Here is a 16762-nt window from a genome sequence, read left to right on the forward strand (position 1 = left end):
AGTGGGTTAAATTAATTTTGCAAGATTTAAAAAATAAAAAATGTGACGGTGTCACACGAAAGAATTGATTTTCGATGTTGCACCGGTCGCCGCTACAGGTTAAAAAAACTGCACAGGTAGACCGTAGCGTGTATGGCCGGCTTTAATGGAAAAACATGAAAAAAGTGTGATAACTGATAACCTTGGTGATAATAATTGTACATAATCCGCAAAAACAATTCCCTTCTGTTTATTTTGTGTATAGATAACCGACAACTCGCAACCGTGATAGATATTAGATGATAATATGTAAAATCACGCGCGCTAATCGCTATCGAAGGTATGCCATTTAATTTTTCTGTAATCAAATATTAATTTAAACATAAAAAATGTTAAAATGTATTAATTTCAACTTCTTTTAAATTATTTAATAGTTTTAACAAATCAGAAGCTATACAATTTATACATTCGAACGTGATACCATAACAAAAAGTAATATATTTTAAAATAACCTCCGAAGGTTCTACTTTATGCAAATATGAAATAAAAGATGTTTATTACTGTAAATAATTCCTTTCTATGTAGATTGTGACTGTGTAAATGGTTTTTTACCAACTATTTCAGATGTATGCTTTTGATCGAACTATAAGGAAATTATTGAATATCAAGTCATTTCAGAAGAATTGCACTCACTTATACAATAAGAATGAAAAATATATGTCCACATCACGAATACTACAAACAAAAAATTTTCGGGAAAAAACTGAATCAATATCATTTACAGCTTTACGAGAATCTGGAACTGATAGTGACATTTTTGGATCATTAAGTAATAAAGTGGAAGTCAATGAAAAGTTAGATGAGTTGCCATCTGAACCAGATGACAAAATAGAATATGATAAAGATGACGAAAAAAAAAGATTATATATAACTGAGTATCATAAGATTATTCAAGAACTAATTAGCCAACATAAGGTACAATATTTAGCGTGTTTTATTTATTACTTAACTCTTAATGTTGAATGAAAAATTTTTTTTTTTATTAAATTGCTTTTGTGTTTATACATTATAGCACACTATATGATACAAAATAATATAATACATTTTAATACTTACATATAATTAAATAAAGAAACCAGTGCTTCAATAAAGGAAATAATGGAAGAAATCATGATAGGGGAACGAAATAAAAACATTTTAATAATGAATCAGTTTTAAAATGGTCATTAAAGCAAAGTTGAAGTCTTATGCCTTTTTGTTTTTAAAAGGTGACTTAATTTATAGGGATAATTAATCACATTAAGTAAAAGCATTTATAATATTGTGTTATGGTTAGAGATACTTAAGCAGTAAATATTTTTCAAACAATGGTGCTCAGCTGGTAATATACGAATTAGTTTCCATCTCTCGCAAAAATTACCTTCGAAATCCATCAATGCTTATTTGACTAACCCATCCTTTTTAAAAATGTCAATCATGTCAGTTAGATAGTTAGAATAGATAGTTTGTAACTATTATTTATTTAAATTTTCTATTTTTGAAAAAAGACGAAATCGTTAATATGACTTATATTGAAATTATCGTTTATAAATTAATCTTTAAGTTTCCTTTTTTAATATTAAATCTTAGGTATTATTAATGAGTCATAAATTATTTTAATGTAAACGCACTTTCTAATAAATGTCTTTACAACTATTTATTTATAAATTTTAGCAATATCAAAATAATCATATTTATTTTAACTTAATTGCATGTAATAAAAACGGTATTTTATTTTTAAGATTGCTGAAGCAATTGATGTTCTTGAAACAAGGATGTTAAAGGATGAAAAGGCAAAGCCAGATTACTATGTCTATAATTTACTGATTGGTTCTTGTGGCAAAGTGGGATATGTTCAAAAAGCATTTAGTCTATTTAATCAGGTATGAGTTTACTATATTAAAAATACAATGATTGATAAGTTAAATAATTATTTTTTCTAAATGGATTAAATTATACATTTCTTTTAGAAATCAATTCTTATAAATTATTTTATAATTTTGAAATGTTTACCTGTTATGGGTTTTTTACAGTACAATGAACTTTTGAAACATTTAGTGATAAGACTCATGACACAGAAGTTTATTTGTCAATATAATCTTAACTTAGGAAGTGATTAAAATTTAAAAGCGTAGCCTAAGAGAGATGAGTGTATTATAATTATTCTTAATTTACCTACCCTCATTACTTAATTGCATTTTCCATAATATTCTTAATGTTTTAAATTTAAATATTTATTTTATTACTGTTTAGTTTATTTAATAATTCAAAATTTAATTTTTGTTGAGTAAGGATTTTAAATACAAAAATATTTAAACATACTTTAATAATACATAATATTAATTAAAAAAACATTAGGAGAGAGGAGAGAGTAAAACAAAAATTTTAAAAACTAAATCTTTTTAGAAAGAAATTATGTCTTTTAATGATTATTTTTTAATTATATATTTGCATAAAACGTGATTGTAAAGAGGAATATTTGAAATTGAATTGTAATAATTGAAATTTAGATGAAAAAAATTGGTATTAAAACTACATCAGCTACATATACTTGTTTATTCAATGCTTGTGCTAATTCGCCTTATAAAAATGACGCTTTGAAAAGGGCCAAAAAGTTACACAATCTTATGACTCTGAAATGTATAGAACCAAACATATTTAATTATCATGCTATGATAAAAGGTTGGTAACAATAATACAATGATTTACTGGTGTCCCACAACTTGATAATCAATATTTCAGGTATTAGCGCTCGGAATCTAGGCGTACTGAAAATTAATTTACCTTTCTTTCGAGTCCCTTTTGAATGCTAATTACTGGAATTTTAATTTAAAAAAAAAAAAAATTTAATTTAAGCTTACCCTAAGAAGTTTTTTCATTCTACAGAAACTACTATTGTGTGAGGTCAAACTAAAATTCCAAATTTCAGCTCTATTCTAACCTTATATCCAGTAAAACAAATTATTTTGAAATTTCTGCAGGTTAATCATATGTTGATGTTATTATATATATTAATCATATATATTGCCTAGTTTAAATTTAAAACGTTGGAGGGACTTTTGAGGTCAATAAATTGTTCAGTGAAGTGAGGTTTACAATTAGTAAATTGGAATCCATTAAGTACTCTTCTTATAAATTGGAACTAAGATGATTAGTTGATACGTTTTTGATTCATATTTATCTAAACACTTAAAACATGAAATATTTGTTATTTGTTTGTGGGACACCCTATATATTTTATTATACTTCTTAATTATGTCCTATTTTAATTTAATTTATTATCTTAATTTTAAAAAGCATTTGGTAGAACTGGAGATTTATTAACAGCGTTTTCTTTGGTTGATGAAATGGTTACAAAAAAATACAAACTGAAGGATGAAACATTTAATTTTCTATTACAAGCATGCATATCCGACAAAAAAGCTGGTTTCAGACATGCATTACTTGTAAGTATCAACAGACAACAACTAACATTATATAATATTGACCAGAAGTTTGGAATTAACTATGGCAAAATGACCCTTTTCTGCCACACAGGACTTTTGAAACTCAAATGTTTCTTCAGGCAGTACATCTAATTTTTGTTTTTAATAAATGGAGAAATAGATTTACCTTTTAAATAAATCACTATTATCCTACTGATATACCATATTATGTAAATACATGGCAAATGGCCTAGATTCTGATGAACAAAATTAACTATTTTATAATACATTTAGGTATGGCGAAAAATGGTTTCAAAAAAAGTTCGCCCATCACTGTATACCTACAATCTTTTGTTAAAATGTACAAGGGAATGTGAACTTGGTGATGAATTTGAAACACGTAAATTAATTGGCGAAATAGTTAACGATCCTCATTTGCTAACATTGCAAGCCCAACTTCAAGAACCCAGTGAAGTAAAAGAAGACAATGCCTCTACAGTTAAAAACTTGATATGTAATGATAAAAATAGTTTAACCAGAATGGAAAATAGACCAAATCTCTTGGATGTCTGTCCATATTTTGGTAATATTGTCAGTATAAGCGAAATAAAAAATTCAGCAGATAGGTAAATTGCTTAAATCGATTATCAAATTTTACCGCTATTTTATCATCATTATAATATATTTATAGATTAATGTTGTTGGGCGGATGTTCGGGTTTTTTATCAAATATGAAACTCAATAAAGTAAAACCCGATATCAAAATATTCACTCAACTCTTGGAGTCTATTCCATCTACGCTGTCTGCCGAACAAGTAATTGAATGTATTACATTACCCATTTAGGTTAATTTCTAGTATGCTATGAGTGATATCCAGTAGTAAAGGTTATGTTTTTTAAAATCACCTACTCTATCTTCGGGTTTATATTTTTTTTGGGGGTCCATTTTAACAATTTAGAATCTGTGGCTCTATAGGTGCTATGCCAACTCTGGTTGGCATGAGTACACACAAACAAAGAAAAGTGAGGAGTGGGTGACACCCAGTGTATGCTCTACGATTACACTATTCATGATACCCAATAAATGTATTCATTCTACATGATCAAAGGTTAAATAATACTGATATTTCAAAGTAATTGCATTGTATCAATTATGATCAGTAACTATGATAATTTTGTTTATAGAACTTATTAAATGAATTGTCTAAAAGTAAAGTTCGATTTGACATAGACTTTTGCAATATACTAATAAAAAAGAGAAGCATGAGATGTGACTATGAAGAAGCTAAGGTAAATCTATAGTTCATTAATTGCTGATTATTTATCAATATATTGTTAAGTATAAATCATAATTGTAATTTTTTTATTCTTAGAATGTATTGAGTTTAATAAATTCAGAAGATTTAAGTGTCGACATAGTTACCTTTGGTGTTTTAGCTCTGGGCTGTAAAAATAAAGCTGAAGCTAAAGATCTAATTAAATCAATGACCGATCACGGCTTTCGGTAAGTTCTTTTAAATAATTATAAATTGAATTAATAGTTTGTTTCTTTTGAAAAAAATAAAAGAATTTACACTGGTATTATACATCTAGAAAATAGGTTTAACTTGAAAGTATTAAACTAAAATTAACTTTTTTTAAATTTTCTTTGAACTAAATCATTCCAGTGCTAAAAATATATACCTCGACTATCCAAATGTACTGACACAATAATAATTTTTTTTTTTTTTTAAGAAGTTTATGCTGGGTTGCATAAAAAATTAATAAGTTTAATGGACCAATCATGGGTCATTAAATTATGTTTAAAGAACCACTAAACATCTATTGATTCATTAAACCTTTAACAAACGTTTATGCAACCTACAATTTATTATTCTATTTTACCTTAATAATTATGTATGACAGATAAAATAATTATAAAAATACAATAACTTGATTAATTTATATATATTTTTTAAAAATGCCTATGTAACTCTTTTTAAAAACTAATTATAATTTTTTTCTATATTAAAATATTTTTTACTTCATACCATTGTTATTAATTATATATTATATTATTCATTATTTGTATAATTGTAGCGTCAATTCAGAAATATTAGGTACCATGTTAGGACAAGGATGTTTCCATTTTAATTTTGGATACGTAATTTTTATGTTGAACATGATCAAGCACGAAGAAATTAAACCCAACAAAATGTTTATGGAACGTTTAAATAGCTTTGAAGATAACATCAGAGATTTAATGAGAAAACGTGTAAGTAGTCTAATGTTTTTTATTTGATAAAAATTATAGTTATGAGTTAAACTTGTACAAAAGTATTCAATTTAATGCACATTAAAGTGAGTCTATTTGTGGATAAGGTGTTAATATAATTTTGTATACAAAAGTATGTATAGAAATAAATCTACAATTATTGCTCATAAATAAGGAGATTTATAACTTATATTGGTGACTTCTCTTAACAAGTTTAATTATATCATTTGCACTATATTAATTCAGAATGCAGTTGTTTATTTTAAAATAATTATTACATATTAGCATAAATGTATATTTAAATTGAGTCGTTTCTTGCATAAGTTGTACATTATTACTGCGAAAACATTTGTTTGATTATTAGTTTTGCAATGATTTGCAAGCTCAATATTTGTATTGTGCTTTATTAGAACGAAACAATAATAAAAGCCACTATATAATAATCCTAGAAAATATTGACAAATTTAGTCTCTTACACACAATATGATCTTATTGGCTCGGCATAATAATATGTAGTCATGACGTCGGACTAATTTTCATGTCTGGTCATGTCAGGTGGCCGCCCGACAAACTAACTAAATTCTGCAGGCGTCTGTATGCAACATGTGATTAACGATTTGGTTAATTTAATAGAACAATTTTAAAATGGGTAATAAAATTATTTTATTGATATCATTTTTAGAAAAATAAAGATCCTGATGCTCCAAATTTCATTCACAGTTACTACTTTAAAGAAGGATGCAGAAAGTTTCAAAACTTTTATCATAAATGGTTATCGGATATAACTGTAGAAGAAAACCTACATCCTTGGGATCAATTCCGTAAACAAAGAAAGGAAAATTGTTAATCATGAAAATAAATTATAAACATAATTTTTTTTAAATTAGTACAATTTTGCAATTACAAATGTAGTGGATAAATATACTTTCTGGATGAATCAAAATGTATTATATAATTTATTTTTGTATAATATATAACAATTATGTAGTATATTTATGTTTAAAGGTATATAAATTATCTTACAGCTTAACTAATTGAAATTTTAAACATTAACAAAACTAGGTAATTTTTCAAAAGGAAAATATGTATGTGTCATGTTATTTTGATAAACTTTTACTATTCTCAAACCAGGCGGTTCATTTCCAAGTGGATTACCAATGGCATTAGTAGTAATCATTTCCAAGTCTTTATAGAATACTCTGTAGTTTCTATGACAGTGTCCATAAAATATATGAGTAACACCTAAAAAAAATTATATGTAGAGTTCTATAACATGTTAGTTAAAAATATAGTTGAATGTTATATATTTTAATATTTATATTTATAATTATGACTTTTTAGCATACAAGTTATAACAAAATTGTTTTTAAAATAGCTATTTACCAGCTTCAAAAAATTTTTCAATCATCTCTTTTCTTAATTGTTTATTAATATTAAAATATTGATCTTCTTCATTAATATCTTTTAAGAACCAGGGTATATGTTGGAATAAAATAATTCGTTGTCCTTTATGTTTAGTAAGCTGTTCTTTTAACCATTGTTCTTGTTCTTTTGCCATTTCCTCTACTTTGTTCATCTTATAATACTGAGAATTCAGGACTAAAAATAGTACACCACCACACCAAAATGAAAAATAATCATGGCCAAATTCGCTACGATACCTAGGAAAAAAACAGTTTTTTTAAACGTATTTTGAAAAAAAACTCGTGAAATAAAATATATATTGTTTATTCATTATATTTACTTAGTAATAGATTGTTTATCTGGTACATCACCTACATCATGATTACCACATACACATACAAGTGATATAGATGGGTGTAACTTACTGTACACCTTTTTAAAATCTTTTACTTGTAATTCGTTCAATTTTTCTTCTTTATCTATGTAACAACAATAAATTTAGTGATTGAAGTATTTTTATTATATCATTGATATGCCTAAAACACATTAAACGTAATTGGATTTTCCTATCATTAGAGCTTAACCGAAAATTTAGACTTTTAATGGAATCTATTAAAAAAATTATAATTAATATATAAATATTTTTTAAGGGGCATGCAATGTTTTTATGACGTTTTAGACCAAAAATCCAGACAAAATTTCGACTACCTGGATGGTTCGATTTCAATTTTGTAAAGGTATACGAGTTCTTTGGCAACTTTACTAAGTTATGTAAAAAAAATATTTTTGATTATTTATGTAAAACAATTTGGGTTTTAATTTTGAAAAATTACAAATTTAATTAATTTAATTACAAGAAAATGACATAGTAACATGATAACATAGTAAACTATCCAAAGAACTCTAATATCTCTTTACAGAATTGAAATTGGATAATCCAATGTAGTAAACATTTTGTCTGACTTTTTGGTCTAAAATAAATCAAAATGGCTTTAAATTATAGAAAAAAATATTATTTGAATTAAAAATAGTATCTTGAAGCTTCTACAAATTAACCGCGGGTAATTAATTGACATGGCCGAAATTTATTAAAAGCACTTTTTCCTTAATTGTCTATAGAAAACTCGTTAAAAAGAGACTGCATGCAATCCTCTTAATATTAAAATTCTAAAAAATAAATTTAATCAATTACTTAAATTTGTATTTATTGACAGCATAATAGGTAAAATTATATTTGGGGGGGGGGGGGGTAAAGGTATTACAAAATCCAGGCCTCTCTATGTACGTGGTTAACAATTGAAAACGTTCGTAAAGGATAAAATGTTATTCATAAATAGTAATACTAACTGGGCATGGCATTCACTAAATCACCACAAATCACTACAAACTGAGGTCTAGGCGTTAAAGCGTTGATTTTCTCCACAGCCGTTATAGATCTATTCATTTCTTCTTGCCAGTCTGTTGGTTCCCGATCTTGAAACGAGGTATTATAACCTAACTGAGGATCAGCGCCGACAACAAAATAAAAATTGCTCGACCAGTTTTTACTGTCTTTTACTATAAAAAAAAAAAAGGATAAATATATTTAATTTTAGTCTAAGCAATTTTCGTATATTTTATATTCGTTCATATCATATTTATATTCTAATATTTTATCAGATTACCGACACTAAATTTCTATTTTTACTAAAATCTCATACTACTACCTATTTTTGTTATTCGTGTGTCACGTTGTTTAACTTATCAAATTGACCAACTCGTTTTAACCCCTCACGCACACAATTTTATGGGGTACTTAACGTAAATATTGTCAAGAATATTGGTAAAGATTTAAAAATCCAGAATTCTGGTCCACTTTCTGTTGGTTCTTGGTCAACTATAATTACTACAAATAATAATATTCACCAGACGTATCTCATTGTTCATTTAATAAGAACCATATAATCCTAATTTGGTGTTTTTTACACCGGGCTTAGAACATATCATAGATCAGGCATCAGCGTTTATAGTAAAATCGGTTTCTTAGTAAAGAACGAGTAGTTCAAAAAAATAGTTTTGAGAGTTTAGTATAAGCCCGTGTTCATAACATTTTAAAAGCACTTTATTAGGTACCTAAATCCTAATGTACACCGAAAATGTAGCTACTTACATTTGTCGTACCCAATATTATATGAAATAGTATGTGTTTTCCACGCTAGAACTTGTTGGCTGTTGTCTGTCATTTTATCTGCTTACACGCTGAAAATTAGAAGACATAAAATTACAAACAGTCAAGTTGCTTTAATAATAAATAAAACAGTCATGGTGTAGCTACCGCGGGTACAGCTGCTCTAGGACACATTTTAATTTAGGGCGGTTTACTTAACTATGTAAGTCAACAAGCAATATAGAGTGCAAAAAAATGTCTTGCCCCTGTAAGCTTTAGTCTCTATAGTTACGCCACTAAAATAGTATTTGTAAGTAACATATAATAAGTTATAAAATAGGTATACATGCTATTGTTTTTGTAGTATCTTGAATAGTAAGTATGATAGACAATACAAATTAATGTAAGGAAAAGTTTTGAAAAATTTGGATTTAGTTATAGTTTAGGCAATTTATTTTGATAATGTTATTATTGCCAGAAAAAGAAATCCCCAAAAATCCTTAGCCTTCATCCCTCCGAACTAAAAAAAAAAAATTGAACAACTATTTAATATTAATAAAGACATTGGTCAGTTATTAATATCATATGGAGATTTTGGACTAGTGAAAAAATTGTTTCTATATTACATGCCTATGTTAAAAATTAAGACTTCCAACAAAGAGCTTAGAAGATCCTCCACTATTCATACAAATTCGTTAATTATTTTTTGTGGAGAAAATTGAAGCACTGGTATTATTTATTAGGTAAAAATTGATTGAATATTTTAATTAATTTGGTACATGCAAAAAGGGACCTTGGCGCCAATGGATCCATTCTTGTACATTTCTAGCCGACACTCTGGTCTTGAATAAAACTTGTTTTTTCGTTTCATGTGTCAAGTGGCTTTATTCCCCGACAAGAACTGTATAAGTTCTAATAAGTTCCCTATTTCTGTACGATCCAAATCAATATTCATTGTTCTGTTATTGTAAATTGGACTAAGTTGTCAATCGTTAAATAAAAATGAACTAGGTGTATTGTGTTTCATTCATGACACTTTTTTAGTGATTAGCAATAACAAAAAGTACAACATAAACGATAAACTTGATAATTCTCTTGTGCTGATATTCATTGTGTTTACTATACGCCTACGTATTTAAAATTATCTTATAAAAATAAAGAAACGCGTATATCAGCGTGATTAATAAGGCAGGTATACATAATTAGAACATTAATTATAAGGGTAATAACTTTTTTATGGCAATATGCCAACAATAAAATTTCAATAATGCGGAGAAGTGTATGACTTAATATACTGTACGCGCGTTCGTATAGTTGTATATGTTGCTATTGAGGTTCAGTTGAAAATTATTATTAGCTTTTTGCATTGCATATATGACTATTGAGAATGCAGTTATATTTATAGAAACTTTTTTTTTACTGCGCCTAAATTAATCATTTTGAATGATATCAAAATATCTGTTCCGTTTGAGAGTTCTAATGCGTACTTATAAATAAAATATTATTAAATCATTAATCTTAAATAACCTTAAGGGAACTTAAAAAACCAAGAGGAAGATTTCCGACAATTCACAAAAACTTCCGTTTAGAAATGCAATGCTTTGTAACAAGAGTTCGTATTTTGCCATTTTTTTTTAACCTCATATTATTGTCATTTTGTACCATTATTAAAAAAATTTGGAGGTTTGGCGGACTACATAAAATGTCATCCCTACAACAAAACAAAATGATCAAAATCAAATTACTCTACGAGACTTTATAGTTTTGTACGTAGTTATAATACATATAAAACGTATTTTCGTTGAATGTTTTGCGTTAGAAGTTAACTGTTAACTTTAAAATAAGTTGATATATTTTTAACTCAATATTGCCTAAATTTTACTCCTTATAAATAGCGCAGTCTCAAGGCGATACGCGTGTTTTGTTAAAACTTAATAATATTTTTGTTAATAGGGGGAAATAAAACAACAGTAATTCGACATTTAAATGAGACAAACTAAAAAATATTTCTTACGTACATACATGCAGTTACTATTACAATAATTCTTTAATACTCTTATTTTATATTGAAATTATTATTTCCAAACGTTTAAAACTGTTGTCAAAGCAATACATGTGCAGCGTCCTTCAGTTATATACAATAGTCAATACATATATATCTAGAAAAAACTTGAGCAACTTATGGTTATATATGATAAAGAAATTAATATTTAAACCCCTTTATCTCAGTCTGTTGTTAGCGCTGAAGATACAACATTGTGGCCGAAATACGTATATGCAGAGAGTGTGTTATTTTATGGTTAAAGGGTTTTAAATATTAATTTCTTTAATACAAATATAGTTTCAGAAGAGATTAACCTGAAATCAATTGTAATTGAATACTTCAGTTTTGACGCAGAGTTCATAAGAAATTAGCTTTACAATAATATTTTATCTCTACCCACCCATTGAATTTTTAATGCTGATTTTATCTAAAGCCCGAAAATTGTCAGACCGAGTTGATTCCGCACATTTCTCAGGCATAATTCAATTATCTTTCTTTTTTTTTTTGCTGTCCTTTGGCTATGTGATAGCCAACTTTGGCCTAAATATACATCATGGGATCGAAGAAATAAAGTTATAATTACCAATACGAATAGGCCACACTTAACTGTCAAGTAGGCCACAGCCACCACATAAAAAAACAGTTCCTAAAAAATGCCCAGACTTGTGGTGAAATCCTCATAATTCATTTTCACAACTACGAAGAACATAGATTCGAGCTATTAATCCCGAAAAACCTATTCAAAGCATTAGAACCCTCTGGAGTGAGTAATAAATAAATAGTTTCTTTCTTAATAACAGCTAATATAATTGATATAAGTAACTACTTTAACTCCATTTAATTGTAGTACAATGTTAAACAGGAAGAAATTCATATTATACACTCATATTTAACACGATAACACTTAAAGTATAAGCTAATAACGTCTTTTGTTACTATAAATAAAAAAAATATATATATATATATTGAGATATTTAAGAGTTTAATTTGTTTCGCCTCTGTTAACTGATTTGTAAGCAAAATTCTAATTTCCAAGTTTTTAATATTAAAATATTAATATGAACATTAATATAATATGATCATTATTAATTCGTATAATTTGTGAATATATTATAAGGAAAATATAAATAATGTATAAAAAGCTGAATGGTGTAAAAACTAGAAACAACATTGATAGGTAAAACGTAAAATTGTGATCCCTGTGTAAAATATGTAAGAAACCATTTGGGAATTGAAATAAACTTATTTTATCATAACTATGTCGATTGTAATAAAATATGAATTCCAAATAAAAATGGAAAATTTGATAGTATGTCAGGAGCGAAAAAAATTGAAACGTAATTTTGAAATCTTGTTGCCGCCAAAAATAGGTAATATGACAAAATAATTTACTTACCGCCCTTTTCGTGTAATCACATGCAAAATCTGCACCGAGTGATAAGATTTAATATTTGAAAATAAATAATCCAGTGTTAAGATAAAGTGAAGTGTTTCATAGCCATATAATAATTAATATATTTTATAAATCTAAATGTACTTAAATAATAAGCCGATCGTGATAAATGCTAATTGTATCATTATAAAATATTTAAAATGAACGACACATGGGCATTTACCTTGGCAAACGCAACCAAACTAATGGAATTCGTCGACAAAACTGTTGTTCTGCGTACTAAACAACAACACTTATCCAAAGGCGTCGTTCACACAGTCGATCCACTGACAAAAAGGTACTGACTTTTCGTAAATCTTCGTGAAAATGTCACATCACATTAATAGGAACTTGTTAGTAAAAATAATTATATATATCCCGTGTTTGCGATGGTGCGTTGCTGTAGCCTTATGTTTTGCTGAAACAGCACGTTTTAACGTTTAAAATCATAGTAGGTTTTACAATTTTAGATAAGATAACTTATTATAAGTGACTATATATCAGTTTTATTACCTAGTATAGTTATTTTTAATACAGTTGTTAATGCTTATTTTCTATACCTTATAATAGGCTGTAAATTCCTCTTATCAAGTACATGATAATTACTGTGATGCGTGGTGTCATATTCCTTCTTTATTTTAAGCGCGTAATACTATAGATTACAGGCCTTTTAAACTTCCAAAATATTGACGTGATTAAAAGGAAATGGGGGCTATAGAAATTCAAATCCCTGTAATGTTTTTAATTTTTACCAAAATTCTGAGGTACCTTTTAAAGAGTCTGAACGTCCCCAGCCACCCCGTTCCAGTTGTGACAATGTAACATAATATTATTGTTAAGTTAGTTAAAAATCCTTTGTGAAAAAATAGAAGAAAAAATATTATCATTAAGCACACGATTCATCAAATTTGAAGTATAAATTAGGTTAATATTAAATAATATATTTACCCTGTTTTTATTAAATAAAACAACTGTAAAATTTAAAAATGTGAGAAAATATTTTCTTAATTATTTATTAAAAATATCAATTTTAATAACAGAAATATGTTCATTACATACAATTCTTATTCAAAGTAGTAGTTTCTGTCCTCAAGTAAAAAAAAAAACTGTTCAAATAATTTATATTGGATTATAAAAACAAAAATAACAATTATGTTTTTAAAATACTACATTTATTTAATAAACAATTAAACTTTATTAAAAAAATCGGATTTAAACCTTTGTGTTAATATTTAATAATAAATATTTACAAACAAATGTTTGTAATTGGTTTTTATTTTTTTCTTTATTGATATTTTTCGGTCATTGTTCGGTCAAGTCTTGAAGTAAATAAATTGTTAGTTATACATCTTTATATTACTCTGTTTTTACAAACAATTTCTTTATAAATTTACCCGTGAATTGTTTTTTGTTTTAGTGTCGTTTTGGTGGTTGATGGCGAGTATAAAGTATTTACTGGCGTAAATATTGAAAGTGTAAATATTGATAAACTGGAATGTATATAGACTATGAAATACACTATAAAAAATATTTTTTTGTTATACTATATTGTTATATTCAAGAATTGTATGGAATGTAATGTATATTTTGTTTGTGCAATTTGATTATTAAGTACTTATAAAATATGATCAAATAATAAATGTACAAATGATTGTTAAACCATTGATAAAAAGTGTTATTAAGAGCTTATTTTTAACACCTATTTTAATAATGATAACCAAAGAGGTATATTATAGTAAGAATTTTAGGTGTGTAACTTATGTTACATGTTACATGTTTTATAGCCGCTGCATTAAGTAATAATCCAAAACGAATGGCAGATAAAAAACAATCTTTAACATTAATACAAATAATATTGTATTTTGTAAGTAGATGTAATAGTCATTAGACACCTTTATGCTTAACAGTCTCTAAATAAAACTCTAAACAAATTATGGTATTTGTATATGAAACATAATGTGTTAAATATAATTGAATTAATATTTGTTTGTATAACTTTTTATACTTAATTATTTAATGTTATAGTTGTAAATTAATTATGTTAATACATTAAAGCGGATAACAACATTTAATTAATCTTTAATTGCTAGTTGCATCTAGATTAGAAATTTTATGATGCTTGATTGTTGCTTGTAATGAATATAGGATAGGACAAGAGCTTCTCTTTTAATTATGCCATGAACAATTTATTATAGGTTTAATAAATAAATAGATACATTAACAGATATACTTAAACATAAATTAATGACCTGTGATTATCCAAAAAAAAATAGTATAGTTAAGTATAATAAAAATTTTTATTTTTTATTTTTTTTGGTGCCACCCGGTAAAAGTATTTTTTGAATGGTTCATTTTTTGTGATAAGGAAAATTTGTTTATATTTCATAATATAGTACAAAATATATTTAATATTTGAAAAAATAAATTACATATATTTGCGAAAACGTACCTAGTATAGATATTTACTACATAATTAATTTGCAAACTAGTTATTCAAGAAGAAAAAAAAGGTGTTAGAGATTATAACGCGACCCCAAATATGCATATGCATAATCACAGCTGTATAAAACTACAATCTGAAAGGACCGTGGCAGGTGTTATGTGGATACTCTTGGTGCAGTACAATATACTCAACCAAGGGTTAATCTCCATTGATTACACAACTTTTAGCGTTAGCGACATTAAAAGTTCGATGTCTACTGAATTTTTAACACTGTCACCAAATACCCCAATATATCTTGCCAAAGTCCAAACTTTGCAATCCTAAAAAACTTATCCACCTGATAAAGAGTGTAACATCCATACTCAAAGTTTGAAGGTCTCGAACAGAGTGATGCGCTGCTCACTGCTGTCATCAATTTCTTTTAACTAGTGCTCGAAAAAGTAATCAGATAAATGACAATAATACATCAAGGCATGGAGATTTAGTTTAACTTAATACCTACGCTATTTGATTACACACTATACAGATATTATTTCAATAGCAACTCGCAATAAGAACAAATGATTTATTAAAAACAGCTAAACCAATGGGCCTGGGAGTGAAACAGGACAATACAATTTTTTACCAAGTATTTATACTTGTACCTAAGTAAATATTTCGATTATCTTGAAGCGATTATAAATCAATAAAATAATATACACAATGAAATTAAATTGAGGATAATATTTGTAATATACGCCAAACAAGGGTTATTATGATTTAGAAAAATGGTTCAAGTCAAAACTTCTTTAGACGATCAAAAAATGAAGTGTGAAAAAAAAAAGTGCAACAAATATTGGTCCAAAAAAAAGTTTTTCAGCCGAGTCTGTAACCACGAATGAGCATTTTCATGTCTCGTTGAAGTACCGTACCGAATAAATTTAGAGTAGTGGTGGAATTATAGATAATGATATAGTATATTAAGAAGCAGTAACAAGCTAGTATATTAAAACATCAAGTTTCTGGCTAACATTGTGGTGTTTAATATCTGGCTTAAAACAATTCATAGAGAATTTTGACCCTTAAATTATTTTGAAGTTATCATTTAGTTCTAATTTGAACGTTGAACGTACAACATATCTCTTATCTCCTATATCTTACCTTAATCTCCTACCCCAACCCCATCTCCGTGTGGTAACGCTTTTTTCGGTTATGTGCTAGAGCTAAGACATGAAAATGTCAAAATCCGGCATAAATACTAACCCGATGAGCAATGGTAGGCTATATCTGGACATCAAACGAAATCCTCGACAGAAAAGATAAATGGGAGGACAGAATTAAAGATGATCTAAACAAATTCACTCGGGGAATAAAAAAAAAAAGTATTGACTGACAGATGGAGGAATGTAGCAGAGGCAGCAAACGACCTTCAGGGATATTAAAGTCTCAAAAAAAAAAAAAAATTATAATTAATAGGTATCATAGATTAAATAGATTTTTTTATCTAACGAGTGTTAATGTGTCACGAATATGGGTAATTATTTGGTAAGAATAAATAAATAATTTATAACAATGTAATTCTGTACAAACTTTCAATTAAATCGGACCCTACAAAGT

At 27.1% G+C, this 16762-nt stretch overlaps 2 protein-coding genes across 4 annotated transcripts; one reads left to right on the forward strand and one right to left on the reverse strand.

Annotated features, from left to right (window-relative positions):
* Positions 1 to 200: 200 nt before the first annotated feature.
* On the forward strand, positions 201 to 6687 carry LOC126845631 (pentatricopeptide repeat-containing protein 1, mitochondrial). Of its 2 annotated transcripts, XM_050584412.1 has the most exons (12): positions 201 to 319; positions 414 to 471; positions 604 to 954; positions 1761 to 1901; positions 2529 to 2700; positions 3316 to 3464; positions 3738 to 4069; positions 4135 to 4258; positions 4629 to 4733; positions 4817 to 4947; positions 5523 to 5697; positions 6380 to 6687. In XM_050584412.1, the coding sequence occupies exons 3-12, from the start codon at positions 604 to 606 to the stop codon at positions 6542 to 6544; spliced, it is 1845 nt and encodes a 614-aa protein (XP_050440369.1). In that variant the 5' UTR covers positions 201 to 319; positions 414 to 471; the 3' UTR covers positions 6545 to 6687. The 2 variants fall into 2 exon arrangements, with proteins under 2 accessions (XP_050440369.1, XP_050440368.1); XM_050584411.1 differs by lacking the exon at positions 201 to 319 and having other exon boundaries at positions 332 to 471.
* LOC126845632 (serine/threonine-protein phosphatase CPPED1-like) lies at positions 6635 to 13157 on the reverse strand. Of its 2 annotated transcripts, none has more exons than XM_050584414.1 (6): positions 12908 to 13157; positions 9251 to 9339; positions 8449 to 8658; positions 7442 to 7580; positions 7081 to 7358; positions 6635 to 6939 (listed from the first exon to the last, which is right to left on the reverse strand). In XM_050584414.1, the coding sequence occupies exons 2-6, from the start codon at positions 9321 to 9323 to the stop codon at positions 6740 to 6742; spliced, it is 900 nt and encodes a 299-aa protein (XP_050440371.1). In that variant the 5' UTR covers positions 9324 to 9339; positions 12908 to 13157; the 3' UTR covers positions 6635 to 6739. The 2 variants fall into 2 exon arrangements, with proteins under 2 accessions (XP_050440371.1, XP_050440370.1); XM_050584413.1 differs by having other exon boundaries at positions 12688 to 13141.
* Positions 13158 to 16762: the final 3605 nt, after the last annotated feature.

Source organism: Adelges cooleyi, unplaced genomic scaffold (genome assembly GCF_023614345.1).
Source record: "Adelges cooleyi isolate 19-005CV unplaced genomic scaffold, UGA_ACOO_1.1 ACOO_flye_CR_arks_rails_tigmint_CR_PRNA_8, whole genome shotgun sequence".
NCBI lineage: Eukaryota > Metazoa > Arthropoda > Insecta > Hemiptera > Adelgidae > Adelges > Adelges cooleyi.

Excerpts from the sequence above, each read along its gene's own strand:
- LOC126845631 (XM_050584412.1), top strand. The coding sequence starts at position 604 with ATGTATGCTTTTGATCGAACTATAAGGAAATTATTGAATATCAAGTCA. Across the intron at positions 1,902-2,528 it reads CATTTAGTCTATTTAATCAG|ATGAAAAAAATTGGTATTAA; the intron begins GTATGAGTTTAC and ends ATTGAAATTTAG. Across the intron at positions 4,734-4,816 it reads GTGACTATGAAGAAGCTAAG|AATGTATTGAGTTTAATAAA; the intron begins GTAAATCTATAG and ends TTTTATTCTTAG.
- LOC126845632 (XM_050584414.1), bottom strand. The coding sequence starts at position 9,323 with ATGACAGACAACAGCCAACAAGTTCTAGCGTGGAAAACACATACTATT. Across the intron at positions 7,359-7,441 it reads GATAAACAATCTATTACTAA|GTATCGTAGCGAATTTGGCC; the intron begins GTAAATATAATG and ends TTTTTTTCCTAG. Across the intron at positions 6,940-7,080 it reads TGAAAAATTTTTTGAAGCTG|GTGTTACTCATATATTTTAT; the intron begins GTAAATAGCTAT and ends AATTTTTTTTAG.